The sequence below is a fragment of the Octopus bimaculoides genome, chromosome 7 (genome assembly GCF_046866305.1).
Source record: "Octopus bimaculoides isolate indiv1 chromosome 7, ASM4686630v1, whole genome shotgun sequence".
Classification (NCBI taxonomy): Eukaryota; Metazoa; Mollusca; class Cephalopoda; order Octopoda; family Octopodidae; genus Octopus; species Octopus bimaculoides.
The window spans coordinates 31,002,934-31,022,290 of NC_142934.1; the positions used below are offsets into that span (position 1 = coordinate 31,002,934).

Consider the following 19,357-nt stretch of genomic DNA (forward strand, 5'->3'; position numbering starts at 1 on the left):
TGTTGTAACTTCCACCATTGCAATGGTAGTGTCATTGCTGGAAAAAATAACCCTACTGTCTCTTACATAATCTTGGATAATGTGAGTAATTCTACTGGATCTAACAATAGTTAACACTCTCTGCAGTCCTTGAATAACGCTAGAAGTACTATTGGCCATAAATCTCCTAAATTAAAAACAAACTTCTATGCCCTCTGAATTATTTATGTTTTGTCGTCTCCTTCATTGGACACGAAACTCAGCGTTGCCTTTCTGGCACTTGTGCCCATGACATGTGTAAAGATTTTCGAGCAAGATCGTTGCCAGTGCCCCTGGACTGGCTCTTGTGCGGGTGGCACATAACATACACCATTTTGAGTGTGGCCGTTGCCAGTACCGCCTGACTGGCCTTCGTGCGGGTGACACGTAAAAGCACCCACTACACTCTCTGAGTGGTTGGCGTTAGGAAGGGCATCCAGCTGTGGAAACTCTGCCAAATCAGATTGGAGCCTGATGTTGCCATCCGGTTTCACCAGTCCTCAGTCAAATCGTCCAACCCATGCTAGCATGGAAAGCGGACGTTAAACGATGATGATGATGATGATATATAAATGTGACATAATAACTAACCTGAACACTTTTACATACAATCGGTTCTACTTCTCGGAAATTCAAGCAGAGATTATATAATCATTCTTATAATTGTTTCATCACTCATGGAAAAAATTTGAGAAGTCAAAAAAAAAAAAAATTAGATTCCAAATTACCTGGAACAATAAAATATGTATTACCCTATTCAGATGATAGGTACGGGTGCATGCTTTGCTACTCTGAATTATGGGAAGTACCTAAATGTTCAGGTAATATCCTTAGAAACACTTTTTCATATTTTAAAGCAAGTTATCTAACAAGCTTCAAATAATACTTCTTGGCTTCTGTTTATTCATGCTCTATAATGTAATTAAGTATATTCATCTCATTTAAATATTATTTAAATCTTTAAATAGAATGCTGGTTGGAGGTTGTACTTAAGTATGTTGAATAGTGGGTATAGTCATGATCGAATGGTACGATTCACTTTGCAACGATAGAAATTTGAAGTTGAAATGTACTTCACACTACATGGGATGAATATCACCTATTGGTGAGTGAGTGAAGTGGATTGGACAAACAGTGGAAGTCAGATAGACTATATCTGTAATCACACACTTTAACAATCTTCAAACACGATCAGCTTAAGAGTACATGTATCTGCAATACTCAGCTACTTCAGGGTAAAGGTGTCTGTAATAGCTCCTCCAAGGTAGAAGTGTCTGCAATGCTCAACTACTCCAGGTTAGAAGTGTCTGTAATAGCTACTCCAGGGTACATGCACCGGGAATACTCAGCTACTTCCAAGTACATGTGTCTGGAATGCTCAGCTATTCCAGAGTAAAAGTGTCTGCAATACTCAGCTATTTCTACTATAATTCAATCAATATATTGTTCTGTTGAATGAACAACTGGAGAAGGATTTATTTACAATGTTGAACAGAATAGAAATAACTCACATGATCCTGTTAAGCCAAGGACATGTTTCTGATGGTGCCAAATCAAGACCAGGTTATTGATATGCTATCATTTTAATGTCCACTATCCCTTGTTTGAATGGGTCAGACAGAATTTGTTGAGCAGTGGGATTTTATATGGCTGAATGGCCTTCCTACTGCCAGCCTTCACCTGTTTTCAAGCAAGGTGAGATGTTTCCACAGAAAATTGGGAACAAAAGACAGCTTGCATAGCAGTGGCACTCATTTACAACTACCATGTGATGTCAAGACAAGACATTAGCACACAAACGCATATATATCATCATCATCTTCATTTAACTTCCATATTCCGTGTTGATATAGGTAGGTTGGTTCAACAGGGCCAAACAAGCCAGACAAATGCATTTGACCCCAATGTCTGCTATGGAATAGCTTCTTCAGCTGGATGCCCTTCCTAATGTGAACTGCCTTACAGAGTGTACAGGATGCTTCCTTGTGCCACTGGCACAAGTGAGTTTGCCCTGTGACTTGTAGGACCAAAAAAAAAAAAAAGAATGGAGCAAAAGGAAAAGGAATAAGATCCTGGTAGGGAGTATTTGAGAGGGGAAAGTGGCTTTGTGCCAGATGTTGAAAGGCTAAAGTATGACAGAGGGACAAGCACAGGTGACTTGCTGCTGAAGGAGAGAAATGGAGGGTAGTGTTGGAGTGCCAGAACAAAATAGGTATTTTGAAAGAAGTATTCATGAAATTAGTTTATAAACATCAAATGGCTATAGGGGTTTACCAGAAGAAAATAGTAATCAAAGGGGTCCATAGATAAAATGTTAAGATCCAGATTTGGATTTTTTATTATATTTGTTGTGGTAGTCTTTCTGTTAATTAATTTTGAAAGTAATGAAAAATTTATTAGAATAACTGTCATTATTAAGCTAGTGTTTGGAATGTAAATTAACATGAAATTTTGAAGGAAGGCTTTAAATTTAGATTAGTTTGCAACAGGAAGTTCATATCATTGAACGAAGGGTAGTTTCAGGTAGGTTGGTATCAAAAGGGTAAAGATGTCAACACTGGCCAAAAGTCCAAGGATTCGTATCTTTGATACTGCCAAAGTTATGTCTCCCATACAAGATGTGTAGTTGAGAAGTTGACCTGCTTTTTTTTAAACTTTTTTTTTCTAAATGGAAGACTTAGTCATTGTGGAGTGTTCCTCTGTCTTCATGAAACTGTTTTTGTCCAAGTGGAAAGGAAACAGTATAGTACTAGTGCTGTTGATGCAGATGAACACAAAATATAAAGAACTGTAACTTGGGTAAGTCCCTTGTACCTTGTACTTTGAAGACAGAAATTATGTGGAAGCCCATGAGACTAGTGACTTCATTTAGGCATAGGGTAGATTCGAACCTGAATCGGCAAATTTCCCATAATATTTCAACAGCACTTTTCTCAGAGAAAAAACAATAGTGACAGCAGTTACATTTAATACATGGCTTCACTAAACTGATTTGTCTTTGCCACTTGACCCTTCTAACTTCTTCTATGCTACGGAGAGTTGAATTGAGATAACAGTGGATCCCCAAAGAATATCTATTGTTCTCTGCAATATGCCTATTTTCTAACTAGTTTTGTATAGTTATAAATACAAGAACTCCGTAAGCCAAAGTCAGTTGGTGAAAAAGTGACTAACATGAGAGGCAACCTGACCAAGGGAGAGAGAAGACATTCCTGTGTGGTGGTCAGCAGTTATGTTTCACTTCCCTCTCCACATCCTATCTCTATCTGTTGTTTACTACCACACAATGATGAGAACACAAACACACCTATAGAAGGAAAATCTATGCTATCTCCCTTTACCTCTCAAGCTTTATGAATTATATTACACATGCCACCCTGTCTACAAAGCACCACTGACTTGTGATGGACCCCTTTTCGAATTCTTACAGAAAGTGCCACACATGCACTCCACTTTCATCAAGCCACAACTCTCGTTCCACTTGTTACAGAAAGCTCTAAACTGGATGCTCTTCACTACAATGCAACCCTGCTGACGCACATATTTCACTGACCATGGAAGCCCATAAATGCATCATTTTGACAGCCACCTGCCCACAAACTACCTGGAGGAAAATATGGAAGCCCGCACATGCAATCTTTTTGGCGCACACACACTTCTCATCTAGCTCTGATGTACAGTCATTGCATTATCTATTAACTTTTCTACAAATTTAAGACTCTCAACAACTTTTTCTTAGCATGCAGTTTTTCTCACTTTTCAGCAATAGACTTTTAAAAAAAGGACACTATTTTCACTTTTGTTTACTCATTTTAGACTGTTCATTCCTTTTTGTTGCTCCACACAACGTTCATACATATACCTGCATGCCAACAGTCATATTCATGCACCACACCATGCCTTTCTCACTTGTTTTTCATGCTCCCTATACCCTTGTGGATGCAACTTACCTCTATTAGACTCTTGGTCAGTCATGTATACATAGAGAAAGTTGTTTGTCCTTTACAACATGCCAGCACACTGCATTGTCATTCTTGCTAACCTCAGCAATTACCCACAACAGTGGCAGACACATTTTGCTTCAGGAAAACCTTCAAAGCATTTCACACACTGCAATCCTGTAAGCTCTGTGATATCATGGTTTGAGAATGCACTCACTCACTCACCTGAGCTTATTCTATGGTAAATTTTGACAAGTGCACCTGTACTCGTATATATGCCCTCATATGCTAAGTCATTCCTGCACTGCACATTTCTGCATGCAAAGTGACATCACTTTTCAGACTTATCCGAACAGAAAATTGTTCCATATACACTTCAATGATTCTCTCTCCTGATATGCAAAATTTTTCCTCTTCCTAGATCATTTGTTTCTTTTTCTTAGAAGCTCTCTAGAGGATGAGTAATGTAGTGACTTCATTTAGGCATAGAATAGATTTGAACCTGAATTGGCAAATTTCCCATATTTCAACAGCACTTTTCTCACAGAAAAACAATAGTGACAGCAGTTACATTTAACACATGGCTTCACTAAGCCAATTTGTCTTTGCCACTTGTATGCGATGGAAAGTTGAATTGAGATAACAGTGCAATATACCTATTTTTCTAACTAGTTTTGTATCGTTATAAATACAAGAACTCTAATCAGTTGGTGAAAAAGCGACTAACATGTGGCAACCTGACCAAAGGAGAGAGAAGACGTTCCTGTGTGGTATTCAGCAGTTATGATGCTTCACTTCCCCCTCCACTCTCTTACTTTCACTTCCCTACAACATTACCCTATCTCTATTTGTGGTTTACTACTACACAATGAAGAGAACACAAACACACCCATAGAAGGAAAAAATCTATACAATCTCTCTTTACCTCTCATGCTTTACAAATTATATTTTAGCAGCCTGTTATTGTTTGGCTATAGCAATATGTAACATCATCATCATCGTCGTTTAATGTCCACTTTCCATGCTAGCATGGATTGGACAATTTGACTGAGGACTGGTGAAACCAGATGGCTACACCAGGCTCCAATCTGATTTGGCAGAGTTTCTACAGCTGGATGCCCTTCCTAACGTCAACCACTCCGAGTGTAGTGGGTGCTTTTACGTACCACTGGCACGAAGGCCAGTCAGGCGGTACTGGCAACGGCCGCGCTCAAAATGGTGTATTTTACATTCCACCTGCACTGGCAACGATCTTGCTCGAATGTCTTTGCACGTGCCAAGAAGGCGATGCTGGGCACAGGTGCCATGACAGTTTCGCTTTCGCTTGCCCCAATAGGTCTTCGCAAGCTGAGTTTTGTTTCCAATGAAAGAGACGACGTTGGCATGGGTGCCAGTCGTCGAATTTTCATCTTGCACATCTGCAACATCAACACCCGTCACAATTGGTAACTGCTGACTCCAACAATTATCATAATACATACCATTACAAATTGGCAACCCTTGACTACAGCAAATTACATTTTCCGTTACAAGACTGTTCCTGTTCTTTGGTTTGGTTTAACACCAATACTTTGTCATTCCATGGTGTTGTAAAGATTCAAATGATAGTCTCCTAACAGCGGTCTCAGAGGCCCTGTCAGGGCTTATGTTGGTGCACATATTTTGACTAAACAAGAGAGAAGCCAAATTTTAACTTTTGGTTCTCCATCATGCCACTAAACTGTGACTGAAATTGGTAGGGAATCCAATCTGACACATGGAATGGAAATGATCTTAAATAACTTGGATCTTTATTAAAAGGCTCCAAAGGTCAACGTGCATTTGTTTTTGGAAAACCTTTAGCACTTTTGTTACCATATTTCTGTAGAAATAGTCGTTGTCTCAATTAATTTGTAAAATTTTGATAGGTTTTAATTTAAATCACTTTAAAATTGAAAGTTCATTGTATAAAACCAAGGTTGGTACCAAAAGGCTTAGGCTTTTTCAATTGGAAAATATAAAAATTGAAAACAAGGATTAAGGTCAGATGTGTAAGTCTTTATTGGAAACATTAAAAAAAAAAAAAACCTGTTTACTTACAAATGGGTTAAGAAAATGTTTACAGAAGTTAAAAGGTTGAAAGGAAGAAGAAAAAGAGAGAGAATCCATTTTCTAAAATCACAACAGGAAGAGAAATTAAATACAACCTATTTTGGAGTCAGTCCAAGAATTTGGTTGAGTTTAAGTAGAGTTCATATGTACATTGTCCCTACATTAAGATATCAAGACCTATTCTGACCCCGATCCCACCCCCAAACTCCCGTAAATGTCATGAAATTGTGAAAGAGTTTTTCAGAAGGTGGACACGTAGACATCAAGTCTAGGCCTGAATTCCTGTCCTTGAGTGGTCCAGAATCACTGATATTGTGTGTGCGTGTGTATATGTAATTACATACATGCACACAAAAACACACACATGTATGTGTGTGTCTCTGTGTGTGTGTATATATAAGACGAAGTGAAGGAAGATGCAGCAAAAATATAGATGAATGTAGCAAGACATTTCTCAATAGAAGAGAAAAATATCAAGCAGAACGAAGCACAGCAACTATCAGTAGACCTAAATGTTGCACAGCATAACAATGGAGAACTTCATTAAACAACAGTCCCAAGCAATGTTAAAAATTAATAACAAGAAAAAAAAAAGTCAGTATATACATATCTATCTTTTTTGGCAATTTGCCCCTAAAAATTTATGTTGTAAAAGAAGTGAAGGTTTCTCATTTATTGATTTCTTTAAAATACCAGTTATAGTTTGATCCTGTTTTAATTCTGGCCCGCTTCTGGGATTTCAAAGAAATTGGCCTTCACCAATTATAGCAACATTGACAGAAGATATTAAATTGATAAAAGAATGAAAGAAAAAAAAAAAAAGGCTGGATAAGGAAAGAAAGTGGATAGAAACACACACACATGACCGACAGTCACCAGACACAGGTAAGGAGCACATTTTCAGCAATAGAGACAAAAAAGAAAGGGCTAAAGGCTTAAATATTGAGTTTGAAGAGTTGGGGAGGGGTGAGTAAAGTGTGAGAATATATTTGTGATTGTTTGTGTGTGTGTGTGTGTGTGTATACAAAATGCGTTACTACTGAAACAGTAACACTTTAAACCACACCATTTTAGATATTATGTATAGATCTCAAATACACACACACACACATATATATGAGGTGTGTGTGTGTGTGTCTTGAAGTCAAAGCAGTGAGAAACTGAAGGGTTTCTGTTAATTTCATTTTACATTGTCTGGCAATTTCAAGAATTGCTTGAAACCCTGAGGTCAAGAGGCAATAGAAGATCCTCCTTGAGTTTCCCGGTGCCAGTGTCTCCACCACACCAAATGATTATTAGTCCATTATTTGATGATTTACAACAAGCTTATTTGACATTCTTTGACTTTGGGCGCAGTGGTAGATTCCTACTAATGAAACGGTCAACTATAGTTTTGGCATAATATAATCGCTCAAACAGATCTTTGGTGATGCCATTCTCTTTAAGAGTGAGGAATCGGTATGTTTTACAGTTTCGCTTTTCGTCAATATATGTAACTGCTCCCATCACTGGACAGAGGATGATTTTGGTGTGGTCCTCAAAGAAATTGATCTGTGGAAAAAAAAATAATATAATATAAAAATAGATTAAAATCTTCAATATTAGCTAACTTATACAGGTTACACAATATAGTTTACCCTGGAAAAAAAAGGGGGAGTTCTAATAAAGTTATTTCTTTTTTAAACATCACACTTGTATCTTTCAAACTTTTTGCTGTCACCCCATCTGTCAACACTATTTCTGCCAGTTGCCATTAACTCTTCATCCACACATCTCATTGTATTACTCTAGCCACTGTTTACAAATCAACCAGCAGGCCCAAAGGACCAGACCAAGAAAAACGTTTTCAAGCTTAATTTTCACATACTGAAAGAGACAACAACCTTATTGAAGATGGTTGCTCCAATATGCAGTATGTATCTCAGCATTTATAATTGGGACTAGTATTGATAACAGTGAGATCTCTTGCACAAGGTTTCCTAGTTTCATGTCTAATTTATGCTCATGCTGTATTTATTTGTATCAAAATTGTGCACAAAAAAGTGTGACATTACCCAAGGAAACAGTAATGTCATTTGTCAATGATTTAAATTCAGTTTAACTAATTCTTTTGTTATCCTACTAAGTTTGTTTTTGCAGAACAAATTACATGTAGGTTATCACTGGAATGCACAGTACCACGTTCTCTATTGAGAATACAGCACACCATAGTCTATACAATGAGCATAGCATGAAAGTACCCAAAGTATGATTTGAGTACATAAATAAAAGACAATGCCTACTTTGGGTGAGGTTTGAATGATGAATGTTAAGTGACCAAACTGAATACAAGATATTCAATTTGACGCTGTACCAGTTATCACTCTTCTGCTTTTAAATAATGATAAATTGATTTCTGAGGATTGCATAAATGTCAATCTTTTGGAAGGATTACTAGAGAAAAAAACACTGTAGTTGGAATTATAAAGGTTTCTAACTTTGGTTGAAAGTCACCAATATATAACTGGGAAGCAGGGAGAGGGCTTGCAGTTATTTGTTTTATCGATCACCTAATAGATAAAAGGTAAAGATCAGTCGTACTGGAATTGGAATTCAGAAAGTAAGGAAGAAGGACAATAAGAATTTCTTTCATTAACAATATATAATCACAATGTCATATGCAAATGAATGACATACCCTATGGTAATCCTATACCCTCCCCTCCAAAACGTCAACAATTTTTACAGCTGGATTTGGAAGACCAGCTGCTGAGTTAAGAAAAACAACATTCAGAGAAAATATTAAAAAAAAAAAGAGCTGTCATCAATATTAAAATGTAAAAATTACCTGAACAGTGCCATTGCTAAGGTAAAGGTTGATGGCACTTTTAGTTCGGAACCAAGATTTCAAGAATGGCAATCGGCTGTACTTATCAGTATCATGTGATCTTATACCAGCACCAGCCTATGAAAAAAAAAACAACAAAAAAACAATAATTATAAGTGATGTCTATACACACCCTTTCAGGTTGTTTATATTATGGTTTAGAAGAGAGTGGTTTGTATCAGATATCTTTTTGTTTTTGAGTGTGAGAGCAAGCCTTACCTTGAGCAAATGTTCACTCATATAACTGCGGAAGTATTTCAAAAGTATCACTTTCTTTTTGTGTTCTTCTGGGTAATCAGTCATGCTGAAGTAGGACTCTACATTATTTCTATCAATATATTCCATGTATCTGTTGAGAAAGAGACAATTAACTTAGAAACAGGACATAGTAAATGGTGGATAGAGACATGGACCCAAGGTCAGAGTGGATGGACAGTGACAGAAAAGCAGGACTTCTTATGAGTGAGACTACATCATAGAATGAGTTTGATCTAGTGGCTGATATGGTCAATAGTTTAGAACATTAGTCCCTAGTTACATAGAAATCTCATAAAGGTCTTTCATCCTATTAACAATCTCAATCTCTGTAGGACTTCATACACTGTTGAAGTCAAACATCTGAAGGGAAAAAAAATAAGGATAGTGTGGAGGGTGGGAGTGATTTTAGGAATCTACAGTTCTGTGAAAGGCATGACTAGGAAGTGTTTAGTTGGGGATGACACAGTAGAAATGACAAAGGGAAGAGGGAGTTTGTTTTCTTTCTCAACAGTTTCTGCTCCGAGATAACTACAGAGATAAAACAATATTTCTTTGAATTAGAGGTTATGCGAATCTCAGCCAGTTCTTTTTTCTTTCAGTCTAAGATATGTGTACGCATATGTGGCAGTAAGACTATCCTATATAAATGAGCAGTACATTGTTCTGTTATCATTTTAACAACCATTTCTCTATGCTCACATGTGTTGGACAGAGTTTGAGGCAAATTCTCTGTAGCCAGACGTTCTTTCTGCTGCTAACCCTTACCTGCTTCCAACCAAGGTAATGTTTTCCATAGCTCAGCCATGTCTTTTGCAGAATTTTAGAAATGAATGACACAGTTTATGTTGTTTATTTGTGATACTGCAGTGACACTCATAACTATTATGCAATGTCAAGACAAGGAAACACAAACGAGTCAACTTATGGCGTAGTGGTTAAGAGCATGGGCTACTAACCCCAAAGATTCCGAATTCGATTCCAGGTAGTGACCTGAATAATAACAACAACAACAACAACACATTTAAATGTCTGCCACTCCTGATAGGTTGGCAAATACTTTGAACATCATCATCATCCTTTAACATCTGTTTTCCATGCTGGCATGGGTTGGACAGTTTGACTTGAGCTAGCAAGCCAGAGAAATGCACTAGGTTCCAGTCTGATTTGGCTTGGTCTCTATGGCTGGATGTTCTTCCTAACGCTAACTACTTTGGCACTGGCATGAGTTCTTTTTATTTGGGACTCTTGTAGGATAATCCTCTTCACCAAGGGATGCAGCTCTAACATTTCTGCTGTGGAGAACGGGTCTTCTTGAGGATGTGGCCTTAACACTTCTTAGAAACATGCATGATCCCTACAGAGTTTGGAGAGAGTGAAGTACAGGAAAGATGAGTGCATTAGGGGTATATTATTAAACAGAAATATATTTACTCTTGCCACAAACATAAGAAAAAACAGGAATGTAGCAGAGACAGGGAGAAAACAAGAGGTGAGCAGGACTTACTCTTCATTTGCCATAATGATCAAACGTGTGGAATCATTGAATAACACACCAAAGCTGTTGTCACACAGCATGTAACCAATGCCGTATTTATCACTGTAGTCTACCCACTTACTTATCCAATACAGTGGAATGGCCGCAGGGTCTTCAAACTCCTCTGAAAAACAAATATCATAAAAAATTCATTAGTAATAAATGCTACTTCTTAAAACAATTTATTTCACTTGACAGGAATAAAAGATAGCAAATGACAATTCTGTCTTAGAAACCAAAGTCACAAGTAACACAAACTTATTCCTTTGGACTTCATTACATTGTACTTAGTTCAACCTGCTTTGATATACGCACCTTCCAAAAACTCTCTATCATTGTTCTTTAGGTTTATCACAACTCCAAGCATTTTGGACAACAAATTCAAGTGCACACCAGAACTTTCATCTGAAAAAGACAGAAATATATAAAGAAATGCGAGATTAGTTGTATGTTGATTAATAACATTGCTAGAAATCATCATCCACTTTCCCATGCTTGCATGGGTGAGACAGAATTATTTGCTAACCTTCACTTGTTTCCAAACTATGTAATATTTGTGCAGGACATGTAGCAAGAACGAAAGAATCATGGTTCCCATGCCAAGTCTTATTCAGCAAGCTCACTTCAGGGATAACACCACAGGGTTGCCCCATTCAAAGATACAAGGATCAATTCAAAACCTCACTGAACACCACTGGACTTGAGCCTAAATAATTTGAAACACAAACCTGAGACCGTACCAATAGGTGGTGTTCCATCATCAGACCCCAAAACTTTCAAGCCACCAGAAGATAAAAGGAAGAGATCAAATGACAGAAGAGAAAGGCCCGACAAAAAGCAACCTAGTCCTCCATGCAGTCAATGCCACTGACTCTTCCATACAAGAATTGGTCAACATAGTCATCAACACTATCACCAAAAAGGAAGTGATCAGCAAAGAAGAAATCAAATTCTTGGATATGAGATAAAGCCACTGCCACTGACAAATATTTGCCCATGGCCAGACACTTTTCTCATGGAAGACTGGATATGAATTAGATTGCTTGTATGATAATGACACATGTTTTACAACCATCACATAAAAAAAGGGGGGTGGGGCGGAGGGGAAGTAAAAACTCCCTTCGGTCATGAATGCCCATGGGATTGCACCTAGAAAGTTACTCTCTGAGGCACAAGTCCGGGCAAGGTTGTTTATGGAAGACCAGCAGTTGCCCATGCATACCAGCTTCCTCTCACCATACCACCAATGTTATCCCAGCTTGGCCCCAGTGATGTCGTAACTTATTTCTACAGCTGAACGAACTGGAGTAATGTGAAATAAAGTGTCTAGCTCAAGAACACAATACACAGCTCTGTTTGGGAATTGAACTCACTACCTCATGATTATGAGCCAGATGCTCTAACCACTGAGCCATGCACCTTCACATGATTGGCTTTTTCCACTTTCTGCCAATCAAATCCATTTACAAGGTTTTGATTGAACTGGGACTACAGTTGAAGACTTGTCCAAGAAGACTTGCTACGCAATGGGAATGAACCCAAGACTACATGGTTGGGAAGCAAACTTCTTAACCACACAAACACAAAATTGAAAGAGAAATAAGATAAATAGCAAAGTGATCCAACTAACCCTGATTCTGTCGCACTTGAGGCTGCTCATTTTTGATCCCAACATTTTCTTTCTCATTTGAACCCCCACCAGTAACAACACCACCACTGCGTACTCCAGTTTCTGAAAAAGAATTGTAGAAATTAAACTTTAGCAGACAGGACCGTAGAGATAAACAAGGTTGATATTCACAGAAGAAGGCATAATGACTGGACACATGCAAGAATGAATTTGAAGTAAAAGGGCACCATGATAAAATAGATGGACTTCTAGGCAGCTGGGATTACAATAGACACACACACATTTAAGGACTATATTTGTTAGATTGTGATTTTAACAGCTATGCTTCTATCTAAGCACTGTCTCCAACAACAAGGCTGATTGACAGTGTTGAGTCACTTCTCAGTAGCGTCTAACATGTAGATTAGTGATACTTGCTGAAGGATACAATGCATTATTGTAAAGTCAGCAGTTCAATACCTAAATATATGTGTGCATGAGTCTTGTCATCTTGGACAGTATAATGTAGCTTGGTCACTGAACAGAAGAGAAACAAATAAAGAGTAATGTACACCAAGCCCCAACAACGCAAAAATAAATAAATAAAAAAGAGAAAAGTCAATTACCTGTAGGATTTTCATAGACAGGCCTGGTAATGCGATTGATATCAAGACGAGGCTTGATGGAAAGACAACTGGTAGGCAGGCGTTTTGGAATGGGTTCTGGAGTTAAAAAAGAAAAAAAGGCGAGAGAATTAGCAAACATGTAAATACAAAAGATATATGGAAGCAAATGAACAGAAACCCAACTTACAAGCATTGCTTCATGTACAAAAAAATAATAATACAGTAATCCCTCGACTATCACGGGTGCTATGTTCCAAAACCTCCCACAGTAATAATTAAAATCTAAAAAATATAAATACCTATAGGCCACAGAAACACGCGATATAAATTTACATATATTAACCAGAAAAATCAGCGATGTACTGAGCGCGCGATAGGTGAACCGCAATATGGCGAGGGATTGCGGTATACAGATTGCTAGAGTTATTTCCCCTCGTTCTGAGCAAGCTGTTGCACCAACTTTATAAAGCTTCCTCTGCCCGGTTTTATGTATTCATAAGCCCCTTACAAGATAGCCACAGATAGTTTCAAACAGTGATGGCTAGGCTCGGAAACAGTTCCTTCCCTTGGGAAGCTGTACCCCCCCCCCCAACCATACTCCCCAGAGCTGAAAAATACAGACATATCTACCTGTCTATGTGCGTGCGTTTTTTTTCTCCATGTAGTAAGCTATTTTATCATAACCTCATTACTTAGTAACTTTAACAAAGAGAGGCAAAGTCACTGCACACATGTGACAGGTTACCACGAATTTTCACTCAAAAGGCAAATTTATGATTAAAAGTATTCCCGCTTGACACCTTTTTACAAGTACATAGGATTACATTAATTATATGAACTATTTAAAAAAATTTTTTTTTAAGGATTGTAGTGTAATTTAAAAAATATTTCACAACTATTTATGGCTTTTCAAGTGCCCATGTAGCAGCCTCTGGGCTTCTTTCAGTTTCCATCTATGAAATCCACTCACGAGGTTCAGTCCCACTGCATAGAACCATGGGTAAGTGTCTTCTACTATAGTCTCAGGTTGATCAAAACCTTGTGAGTGGATTTGGTAGATGGAAACTAAAAGAAGCCCAGAGGTTGCTACATGTAATTGGGAGGCAAATTTCTTGCCGCATAACCACACCGGTATCTATCTAATGTAATACAATTAACCAATGGATTGAGGGCCATCTTGTTTTCCTCTGGGATCAAATCATGAACACATGACCTCTGTATTGAAAATTAGACAATAGTTAACATTACTCATGTTAGAAGCCTACCATCATGTCCAGTAAGTTCAGTTTTTTTCAATAAAATAGTTTTAACTATTAATGGTGAGATATAATGGATACATTTTCTCGGTAAACTTTCCTGTAATCACCTACCATAACCTTTTAGCATTCAAATTATTCTCTCAGATGTAAAACTTATTTATTCACATAAAAAAAAAAAGACATTGCGGGGTAGGTGTGAAAGGCCAGACCTGACCAGTTTGAACAGAAAACAGATAAACTATTTGGGCCGGATGCGGCCTGTTTAAATGATAAAGGGTGGAACATCAGGAGAGAAAAATGTGTGTGTGTGTGAGAGAGAGAGAGAAAGAGAGAATCTTACAAATTAAAGTCATGACATCTGAGAGTTGCAGATCATGGTAACTTTAACAGGTGGAACCAATACTTACCCTTGAAGAACTCAAATGCCATTATCTGATCCATGCTTGGTCGATTATGTGGTTCAGCTTCGAGTAGCTTCTGGATTAGGTTACGAGCTTTTGGACTCACATGACCAGGGATATCATAATCATTCTTCTTGATCTTGCTGTAAGTATCCTTCAGAGAAGAAGTCTCAAATGGAGGCTTACCCACCAGTAATGTGTACCTGTAAGTGGAAGAAAGGGTTTTATCAAAAGGAAAGTTTGAGAACCACCCATTTTACAGCTGGGGGCATTTAATCATGTCGCCAGAATGAAAGAGACCCTTTTTTATTCAAAGTTATTGCTCCCCAAGACAGGTTGTCTCTGCTGTGGCTTGTAATAGCCAAGGTACCATCCTTGTGATTAAATGGAGAGCCATTTTTATCACCATCACTCTTTAATGTCCACTTTTCCATGCATGCATGAAATTTGTTAAGGGGGAGTTGTATGTGACAAGAACGGATGAGGATAGCTGTGTGAAAAAGTGCCACACCCTAGCGGTTGAGGGAACCTGTGGAAGAGGTAGACCCAGGAAGACCTGGGATGAGGTGGTGAAGCATGACCTTCGAACTTTAGGCCTCACCTAAGCAATGACTAGTGACTGGGAGCTTTGGAAATATGCAGTACATGAGAAGACCCGGCAAGGCAAGTGAGAGCATAATCTGTGGCCTCTGCCAGAAGTGTAGCCAGGTCACTTTGCCAGAGCACTTGTCTGTCTTCCGTGCTAGTGGCATGTAAACAGCACCATTTGAGCGTGATCGTTACCAGCGTCGCCTTACTGGCACATTAGAAAATCATTCGAGTGAGGTCGTTGCCAGTGCCACTGGACTGGCTCCTGTGCAGGTGGCATGTAAAAGACACCATTTTGAGTGTGGCCGTTGCCAGTACCGCGTGACTGGCCCTTGTGCCGGTGGCACATAAAAGCACCCACTACATTCTCGGAGTGGTTGGTGTTAGGAAGGGCATCCAGCTGTAGAAACTGCCAGATCAGATTGGAATCTGGTGCAGCCATCCGGTTTACCAGTACTCAGTCAAATTGTCCAACCCATGCTAGCATGGAAAGCGGACGTTAAACAATGATGATGATGATATATATATATATATATATATATACATACATGAACACAAATCCATAAATTAGTAATTGACATACTTACACGATGCATCCCAAAGACCAAACGTCAACCTCAAAACTATGACCTTTCTTGGATAAAACCTCTGGAGCAATGTAATTTGGTGTTCCACACAGAGTCCTGCCAAAGAAAAAGGTAAATGAACATTTTGGCAGTGACATTTATGTTCTGTATATTGCAATTACTTAGTGCATATTCTAGGTTCAAAAGTATACACACACACATTTATCTAACTTTGCAGTCATCAGACTGCAGCCATGCTGGAGTACCACCTTGAAGAATTTTAGTCTAACAAATCGACTTCAGTACATATCTTTTTAAAGCCTATTGCTTATTCTATCAATCTCCTTTGCTGAACTGCTGCATTAAAGGGACATAAGACATAAACAAACCAACACCAGTTGCCAAGTGGTGTTTGAGGACAAACACAGATACAAAGACACATACACAATGGGCTTCTTTCAGTTTCTGTCTAGCAAATCCATTCACAGAAGCTATAGAAGAAGACACTTGCCCAAGGTGCCATGCAGTGTGACTGAATCCTGAACCATGTGGTTGAGAAGCAAACTTCTTACCACACAGCCATGCTCATCCAGTGTTTAATCTGTTAGCATTCAAATTTCTGTCAAATGTACTGCTTCTTTATTCACATTGTTTTGAATTAATCACACATTATCTTGCAGCTTCAAGATTTCAATGGTGTGTTTGTATACATTTAGAATGACATTGTAAGGTAGGTGTGAGATGTTGGATCTGGTCAGTTTTAAAATAAAACAGGTACAATATTTGGTCTGGATACGGCTGGATTAAATGCTAAAGGGTTGAACCTTCAATTGTGTGACAATATTAGAATTCCATGTGTATTTCTCTTCATGTATTGTAATTGTATTCTTTGTTATAAAATCTGGATTTGAGTGTTACACAGAGATAGCTAGTAACAGTCACCAGCCACTCTTGTGATGATGAATTCTTTTCTACTCGAGGCACAAGGCCCGAAATTTTTGGGGAGGGGGCAACTGGTACTTAATTTACTGACCCCGAAAGGATGACCTTGATGGAATTTGAACTCAGAATGTAAAGACAGACAAAATACTGCTAAGCATTTCACCTGGTGTGCTAACGTTTCTGCCAGCCCAATAGTATTACATACAGTCATATCTCATCTCTGATGTTTTGGCAATAAGCCTCGATTATATTATTTGCATTATGTAACTGATAAACACCTTATGTTAATGAAAGGAGTATAAGATGGTATACGTTTTGTTTTGATTTCAACATTGCGTGTGTGTGTATATATATATATATAAATATATATATATATATATATATATATAGACGCTAGTGTGGCTATGTAATAAGAAGCTTGCTCTATAACCACATTGTTCATGGTTCAGTCCCACTGCAGGGCACCTTAGGCAAGTGCCTTCTCCTATAGCTTTGGGCTGATCAAACCCTTGTAAGTGGATTTGGTAGATGGAAACTGAAAAAAGCCCATTCTATAAATGTGTGTGAAGCAAGTAATAGATTGGTTCAATTCTATTAATGATAAAGATAATGTCAAATTTATACAATTTGATATAGCTAATTTCTATCCCTCAATTAATCCTTCTGTTCTTAATAAAGCATTGTGGCTTATGCACAATAAAGCTGAGCTTTCTAGAGAAGAGATTAATGTAGTTCTAGCTGCCAGGAAATCCTTTATGAAATTTAATAACAAGGTTTGGATTAGAAAAGGTACACCTGATGCGTTTGACGTACCTATGAGTAGCTCAGATTCGGCTCAGGTTACTGATGTGGTTTGTTCCTTTATACTTTATGAGTTAGCTGATCAATTCCCAGATATCAGAGGGGGTTTATATAGGGATGATTGTCTGCTATTTCTCAGAAATAGTTCGAAACAAGTACAAAGGATAAAAAATAGATTAGCTAGATTTTTTCGCAGAATGGGAATGGATATTATTTTTGAGGATAATATATCTGTAGCTAATTTCTTAGATGTTACACTTGATCTGCATAATAAATCATATAGGCCATATCATAAACCTTTAACTAACCTGAGGTATATCAATAGATCTAGTAATCATCCAAAAGCAATAATAGATAACTTAGTCCATAGTATATCTTTAAGATTGTCCAACCTCTCTGCAAATAATCTGGTTTTTGAAGATGAGGCAAAGTTTTATAACTCCGCTTTGTTGGAAGCAGGATATAATGACAAGGTATACTATATTAAACCAGATTCTGCTTCCTCTATTGAAGATGTTAATAATAATAATATTAATAAAATTAATAATGTTAATAATAGGAATAAGGGTAGTTATAAAACTAACAATAATAATAATAATAATAATAAGAATAGTGTTAACCTATTTAGTAAGTTTAAGCATAGGCCAAGATCCAACGATAGTGTACCAAGGACTGAAAATAGTAGGCTTAAGTTTTTTAGGGATAATAATGTAGGTTGTTATTCTAGGAAACAGGATAGTCTATGGTTCATCGTCCTATATGGGAGGCAAGTAAAATCAAATTTAGTTAGTTTATTCAGGAATGTAGTTAGGAAACATTTTCCAATAAACTTGCTCTACTATAAGGTTATTAACGAGCATAAGGTAAGGTTCGGTTTTTCAAATACCAAGAATTTGACCCAAATTATCGCCGCTCATAACTTTAAACTTTTATCCTCAAATTCTAGTCATAATTCTGTTGACATAAACACAGAGAGTAATAATAATAATACAGACAATGTTCGAGATTTTAGTCAAGACAAAAAGGATATGGATAATACCATTAACTTTGATAATAAACTAATAGAAATATCTGAAGATAACCCTAATAGAATAAGATTCCTTAGTGCAAATGCTAAAACTAAAAACATTGTCTATAGGTGTAATGTTATAACGGATAAGAAGATTTGGAGTTATATTGGGGCTTCGTCACTTGAAGTCTCGAAACGAATTTCTAATCATTACTCGTCCTTTAGGGATAGGAGTAAACAATATAGTACGGCGCTTAGTAGTTTGGTTTGGAAATTGAAAGATGAGAAAAGGGATTACTCCCTTGAATGGTTGATAGTAGGCAAATCGATGCCGTACGACAAGGGTAAAAGTACTTGTTCGTTATGTAACTTGGAATTATTTTCCATACTTTTTTCCAAGGGTCACCTAGTTAATAAAATAACGTTTAAAGCTTACAGATGTCTACATATGTATAGGCATACGTATGCATTTTATAAATAGGAATTACCGGAATGTGTATAGGCACAAGTTCGAAATTAAGGAAGAGGTATATTCATCTCTATATATCTTACTGGAATTAGGTCTGTGGCGCAAATATATGAGTGTATATGTATATGGGTGTAGGTATACATGTGGAGACAGGCGAGAGTGTATGTGTGTGTATATATGTATATGTGTGTGTGTGTATGTATCTATGTGTGTGTGTATATGTATGTGTATATGTATATATATATATGTAACTTTTTTGATATATATGTGTATGTGTATATGTGTTTATTTTTGTATGGTTATGTTTGTTTGTGTGTATATATGTGTATATGTGTTTGTAGGTATGTGAATGTGTGTACATTTATATGTATGTGTACGTA

General features: G+C 37.5%; 1 protein-coding gene across 2 annotated transcripts in view; it reads right to left on the reverse strand.

Moving 5' to 3' along the window:
- Positions 1-5,975: 5,975 nt before the first annotated feature.
- The window catches only part of LOC106875068 (serine/threonine-protein kinase PLK1), a 69,114-nt gene continuing 55,732 nt past the window's right edge, over positions 5,976-19,357 (reverse strand). For both annotated transcript variants that reach the window (XM_052969417.2, XM_089355103.1), the window contains exons 5-13: positions 15,778-15,873; positions 14,609-14,805; positions 12,943-13,038; positions 12,338-12,439; positions 11,023-11,112; positions 10,678-10,831; positions 9,135-9,264; positions 8,877-8,993; positions 5,976-7,601 (exon numbers count right to left, since the gene is read on the reverse strand). In XM_052969417.2, the coding sequence (XP_052825377.2) occupies positions 7,377-7,601; positions 8,877-8,993; positions 9,135-9,264; positions 10,678-10,831; positions 11,023-11,112; positions 12,338-12,439; positions 12,943-13,038; positions 14,609-14,805; positions 15,778-15,873 (1,207 nt within the window). In that variant the 3' untranslated portion in view covers positions 5,976-7,376. The remainder of the gene's footprint in view (positions 7,602-8,876; positions 8,994-9,134; positions 9,265-10,677; positions 10,832-11,022; positions 11,113-12,337; positions 12,440-12,942; positions 13,039-14,608; positions 14,806-15,777; positions 15,874-19,357) is intronic.